General features: G+C 36.4%; 1 protein-coding gene across 1 annotated transcript; it reads left to right on the top strand.

The window, feature by feature from the left end:
• The first annotated feature begins 343 nt into the window (after nucleotides 1-343).
• Nucleotides 344-5,260, top strand: ndufb7 (NADH:ubiquinone oxidoreductase subunit B7). The gene is made up of 3 exons (XM_007238093.4): nucleotides 344-616; nucleotides 2,120-2,288; nucleotides 5,082-5,260. Exons 1-3 carry the CDS (start codon nucleotides 502-504, stop codon nucleotides 5,161-5,163), a joined length of 366 nt encoding a protein of 121 aa, XP_007238155.2. The 5' UTR covers nucleotides 344-501; the 3' UTR covers nucleotides 5,164-5,260.
• Nucleotides 5,261-6,338: the final 1,078 nt, after the last annotated feature.

Genomic DNA, 6,338 nt, shown 5'->3' with positions numbered 1-6,338 from the left:
TATTCACGCAATGACACTATTAAAAAAATACACTAGTTCCACCTTAAATGCTGCTGCTATATTCACGCAATGACACTATTCACAAAAAATACACTAGTTCCACCTTAAATGCTGCTGCTATATTCACGCAATTACATTAGTTCCACCTTAAACCGCTAAGCAGTTAAGTTACAAGTGCCTGAACTAAACCACTGCACCACTTAAGGTGGAACAAAGCTACAAGCTGATGAGTAAACAGCCACGCTCTGTTCTTTTTTATGCTATTCCACCTTAAAAAGGTTCCACCTTTCATGCTAGTTAGTTCACTCCACTAGGTAGTGAACACTAGAGGTTGGAACACGGCCCTGCTCCTGAGGGTGTACTTCCGGTGCTCGGCGGAAGTGATCAGAGTGTTTGGAGGTGACCGAATGGCAGTATCAGAGTTCGGATTTCGGGTTTCTGTAATAAATTAAAGGTTAAACTCGGTTCCGGTCAGCGCGCGGGCCGCGGGGTTCGGTCAGCATGGGGTCCCACCTGGTGCGGAGCTACATCACGGAGCGGGAAGCGGCGCCGGACCCGCTGAAACCGAGCAAGTACGAGCCGGAGCTCGGCTTCAGTGCGGGGAGGACCGAGAGAGGTACTGCGACCCCATACTGATAAATACATAATAAATATATATTAAATACACATTAAATACAGATTAAATACAGATTAACACTTCAGCGCAGGCGGTCCGAGAGAGGTACTTACACCCCCACAGTATTGACACATACATATTACTATAAATACAATATGATATTATTGATTGATTGATTGATTGATTGATTGATTTTTCGGGGTTATACGGTCATGAAAAACCTGGAAAAGTCATGGAATTCCAAAATAGCAGTTTACCCAGTTTTACCCAGAAAGTTTTGGAAAAGTCAGGGAAATTTGCCATCTACAAACGAAGAAAAGCTATTTTGAGCTACCAAATACATCAGCCCTGAGTTAATTCAGTAATTTAGCTCTATACGATGAAGCTCTCAAGATTTGACACACATTTTATTATTGAAGATTGTTTCAACATTGCTTAAGGAAATTTTATTTTTTAAAATAAATTTTAGGCCTACTATAATCAATTTTGTTTATAGTTTTAGTTGACTGGTTTTATTGTGCATTTCTGCACTGATGATTTAACAATTGCATTGAAGGTATGGATAAGCCATGGAAAAGTCATGGAATTTTTTTGGTTAAAAACTGTTTGAACCCTGATTATTGCTTAATTGATTTGCATAATATTAGTGTTCGTGTAGCAAAGTACACAGACACATCATCCTCGCCTTCAGCACAGTTGAGCCTGCAAAGGAGCTGCAGAGGCAGAAATTACTGCAAAAAGGTTAGGACATGTTTATAAAATTGTATGGTATGTTTCATTACTTTAGAGGAAGAAATTTCACTTGAGGATGCCCCACAGGTGCTCAATTTGTTTTAGGTCTGGAGACTTACTTTAATACTTTAGTCATTGTTGTATGTCACAGTACATGTTGAAATTCAGCTCCCAGTGCTGGCAGCACTCACACAGCCCCACACCATGATGCTACCACCACCATGCTTTACTGTAAGAACTACCTGTACTACAGAAACCATTTATACTGAAACATTTACTGCTAAAACTCTACAGGTTATAATCAGAATCATTATTCCAGTATTAGCTTTAAAATGTTTAGTAATAACAATATAGGTGAGGTCTATAGAGGAAAAAAATTGTGTAGAAGGAGTACTGTTCCAAAATCCATCATTTAAAAATAAAGTAAAGAAAAACGTACCAAGACATGGCGATGGTCCACCCAAACTGACAGATTAAGGAGAGCACATGGTCATTCTGGCACTAAGACTAGCATTAGCATTAGCTTTAACTCCTGTAAGTTGTGAGGTGGAACCTCTATAAGAAACAGTGAGTTTTTGGTGCCGTGACCCTGATGTAATTTCACTAGTTGTGTTTGCTTGGAAGATTCTGTTATACCCAGAACTCCTCCCACAAGACCTGCCTGATGTTCAGTGCTGTTTACGTAATCTGTTAGTGGTGTTAATGTTATGGCAGTGTATATCATATATATGTAAGTGTATTTAACTGTAAGTGTGTTTATGTATTATGCAGTTCCCGTGGCGACGCAGGAGCAGATGAACCTGGCCATGCTGCCGGTGGAGCAGCGAGATTACTGCGCTCATCACCTCCTCAAACTCATGAAGTGCAAACGAGATAACTTCCCCAACTTCCTCGCCTGCAAACACGAGAGACACGACTGGGACTACTGCCAACACCAGGAGTAAGACCTTTACAATATAGTGATATTTAGATATATTGCATGATTTTCGTTTGCGATACATTATCGATACGTGGCATCAAATATTGATAGTTTTACTGAAACATAGTCTCTGTAAACTCTCTAAGAAATAATTTACCTTACTAAAGTTATTAAACCAGAATATATTTTATATTTTACGTTCTTAAATGATCAGTTTTAAACATCTCTGCTGGATTTTCTCAGTCAGCTTTATGAGGTAGAGTCACCTGGAATTCAGGCTTTCAGTTAACAGCTGTGCTGAACTCATCAAGAGTTAATTACTTGAATTTCTTGTTTCTTAATCTGTTTGAGAGCATCAGTTGTAAATAACTACTCAACTAAGTAAAGAAAAAAGTATCCTCAAGCGCAGTCCCAGCAAAGACCATCAAAAACATTATAATGATGGAACTGGCACTCATCAGGACCGCCCTAGGAAAGAAAGTTACCAGCCTCAGAAACCGCTAAAAGTTAACAGCTCCCCAGATAAGAGTATTTTAGTTTGTTTTCAACACTGTTTTTAAGTTACTACATGATTCCTTATGTGTTCCTTCATAGTCTGATAGATCACTTCACTATTCATTTATAATGTAGGATAAAATTCAATGTCTAAAAACATTAAATTAGAAGGTGTGTCCATGTTTAATTGGTACTGTAGTCCCAAAAATAATTGCAATAAATGGAATTAATGTCATTTTAAGATTATTTTGATAAACTATTTAGAGTGTTGTACATATTTTCCATATTTGTAGACCAGGGGTGTCAAACTCATTTTGGCCGAGGGCCACATTGGCATATTGGCTGTCCTCCGAGGGCCAGATGTAACTTATAAATGTAATAAAATGTAACCAAATGTAATATATGTAAATGAATGTAATTACTCCTTAATGTTAAATAACTCTCAATATATTATTTATTCAATCAAATATTACAGTTGCATGGAAAAAATGTTTGCTTGTTGCTCTATTAACATAAATCCTTTTAATTTGTCATGTCATGAAATCCAAAAACTCCATCAATCAAGAACCAAACTATTCAAGTGAATAGAAATGACATCAAGTTATATTAACTTTGAAATTATTAACTGAAATAAGGCTTAATAAATATAAAATCAAAAATTGTGAGCTGTTAAGAACATAGCATTTCCTCAGATTTAGCAGTTCCTCATCCAACCACTAGTGGGAGCTGCAGCAGCAGCACCACAAGTCCGCAGTCTTTACTGAGTCAGAGCTACAGCCCAGCCACGGGCTACAGGGCTCAGCTCAGCCAGTCTGGAGCGTTTTTACAATTTTTAAGTTCTTCTGTGTATGAAATAAAGATTTTTGTAACCGAATAATACAGCTCTCTACAGTTCATCTTTCAGCCCAATCAGCTAACAGCAGCCGTTTAGAGCATGAGTCACTGCTGGGATTACATTATAAACAGGTCAGTTATCGCGCTGCTAACCTCAGGATGTTTATAACTACGGAGTTTAGTGGACACACCACGGCTGCAAGGTTAGACTGTTGAAGGCTACTGAAGACTACTAAAGGCTATTGGAGGTTATTGAAAGGGTTATTGAGGGCAGAAATCAGTAAAGGCTGGTTAGATAAGTGATTCACGTCCTCGTACTTTGCTGCGGTGAAACTGCGACTAGCGCTGTCACAGTGATGTTTATTAACGTCATTAAAACAGATTTTGTCAGCTATTGTCTTATAAATGTTTACACAGAACTTATATCTCTCCTAAAAAGCGTTTATTTTGGTCAGTAACACTCTTCGTAACACAAAAGGCATACCGGTCTTTCGCCTTGAAGCACAGCCGTCCGTCTGCATCAACTTTTCTTTTTCTGGACATTATGGGATAAACATTTATATGTCTCAATTCCACCCGCGAAGTTACACCTTCCCTCCGGCAGGGTTTCCACATCAATGACTACACTGCCGTGTAGTGGCAGTAAGCCGTAACTTTGCGGGTAATACAATCGACAAGCATTGTGGGAAATGTATTTTTTGGTCAAAGAACGCTTCTGACTTATTTATTATAGACACTAAGATCTTACAAGCTCTCGCGGGCCACATAAAAAGACGTGGCGGGCCACATTTGGCCCGCGGGCCTTGTGTTTGACACATGTGTTGTAGACTGAAGATTCTCCACAAGAGGGTGCTATTAGCACATGCGCTGCATTTTGGTAGATAATATAATGATTTAAAGCAGCGACTTTCGACTGGTGGGTCAGGACCCAATAATTTGGTCATGTAAAGCTTGTAAAAAGTAATTTTTTATTTTATTTTATTTTATTTTTTATAATTAATGCTCACCTGATTTTGTACTCATCTTGTATATTGAGGATAAAAAGGAAACAGAGTTTCTTACTAATGTTCTCTGAATGCAGAGAAGTGAAAAATATTATTTTGTGGCCTTATTAATTTTGTGCAGTTTTTATAATCAATTTATTGTAGTAATTTTTATACATGTGTTCGTCTTGTTCATTCTCATTTTCTGCATATTTCTGTTTAAATGGGTTTTAAAGGCAGTTTTTCTAAATTAAAACTGAACAGCTGAGTAGCTACTTAATGACCATGAGGAAAAAGTGGGTCCCAGGCTGAGACCAGTTCAGAACCCCTGATATATAAGCTATTAAATGGATGTTTGCAGCTACTCCATTTATTATAAGCAGCAGAATTAGCTTAATCTGGCTGAATTTTTTTTATTTTTTTATTTTTCATGTTTAAATAATTTTCTCCCTGTATTTGTTCATTCTGACCCTGTTCTGTTTCTCTCTCTCTCTCTCTGCAGTTACGTGATGAGGATGAAGGAGTACGAGCGAGAGAGGAGACTGAACCTGAGGAAGAAGAGGCTCGAGGCTCAGGCAGCGTGATCATCCCTCCTTCATCTCCTCCTCCTCTTTCTCTCTTCATGTTCTTTCTTTTCTCTCTGTGTAAAAATCTCTCAGTAATAAAGAGTAAATAATATAAGCCTTTGTTTCAGACTCTCTTGTTTGTTGATTTGGAACACAGCCACCACAAACAAAAACCCTGTATACAAAGTCCCGTTATATAAAGTCCTGTATACAAAGTCCTGTTAAAGTCATATAAAGTCCTGCAGGCAGTAAAGCATCTTTCTAAGAATCCTAACTGCAGTTACATTAAATTTTAATTTAATTTAATGATATTCTGGTCAATTAAAATTTACATTTTAGCTGCTGTAAAGCGTCTTTCAAAGTATCCTAACTGCAGTTAAAATTAAAATTTTATGTAATTTAATGATTTTGATCAACTTTTTATTTAACTGGGTTTAATTGGTTTTTCAATTAGTTTACAAAGCAGAAAGGTTTTTCTACAATGGCAAAATGAATCTTCTCTTAATTTTTTTAACGGTATAATCAATTTTTCTTTAGTTACGTCATCCAGATCCATTTTTACATTTTCCTCAAATTCAGATTGTAAGTGGCAAAAATTAAAAACCTGAAAGTTGATGATCGCCATTTTTTCTGCAATATACTATAATTAAAAATGTTAAGTTTTATGCCCATTTCTCTTTTTCTGTATTTATCCTTAAATTACAGGTTATATCCTGTGTTGCCCACAGGTGGAAAGCGCTCAGGATTTCTTTGCTTTGCCATTTTTACGTGGTCTCCAGCGGTTGCATTATATATTTGATTTTTGTAGGCTGAATTAACAGAGCAGATAAAATATGTAATTATGACCATAATTAATGATATTCCGACAATTCCTATCAATACATAACCTCAATTTGTAAAAAAAACAAAAAACAATTGTCAATACATAACTAGAATTCACATATATAACTAATATATTGTGCATATATATATATATGGAATGGAATTATCTAATTACATATATTTCATATATAGTCTATTTTACCTTAAATTAATTTAAACCAGAAAAAACCTGCTGGTTAAGTGTATCTACAGTAGTTTTAGTGGCTCATTCTATACACACTTACAGATACAGTTATCTATCCATACAGAACAGAAATATATTTCTAATATTCCTTTGAAAATGTTAAAAAATATTTTGTTTTGCAACAGTT

The sequence above is a fragment of the Astyanax mexicanus genome, chromosome 21 (genome assembly GCF_023375975.1).
Source record: "Astyanax mexicanus isolate ESR-SI-001 chromosome 21, AstMex3_surface, whole genome shotgun sequence".
Classification (NCBI taxonomy): Eukaryota; Metazoa; Chordata; class Actinopteri; order Characiformes; family Acestrorhamphidae; genus Astyanax; species Astyanax mexicanus.
This window is presented reverse-complemented; position numbering and strand designations above follow the sequence as displayed.

Excerpts from the sequence above, each read along its gene's own strand:
- ndufb7 (XM_007238093.4), top strand. The coding sequence starts at position 502 with ATGGGGTCCCACCTGGTGCGGAGCTACATCACGGAGCGGGAAGCGGCG. Across the intron at positions 617-2,119 it reads TGCGGGGAGGACCGAGAGAG|TTCCCGTGGCGACGCAGGAG; the intron begins GTACTGCGACCC and ends TGTATTATGCAG. Across the intron at positions 2,289-5,081 it reads GACTACTGCCAACACCAGGA|TTACGTGATGAGGATGAAGG; the intron begins GTAAGACCTTTA and ends CTCTCTCTGCAG.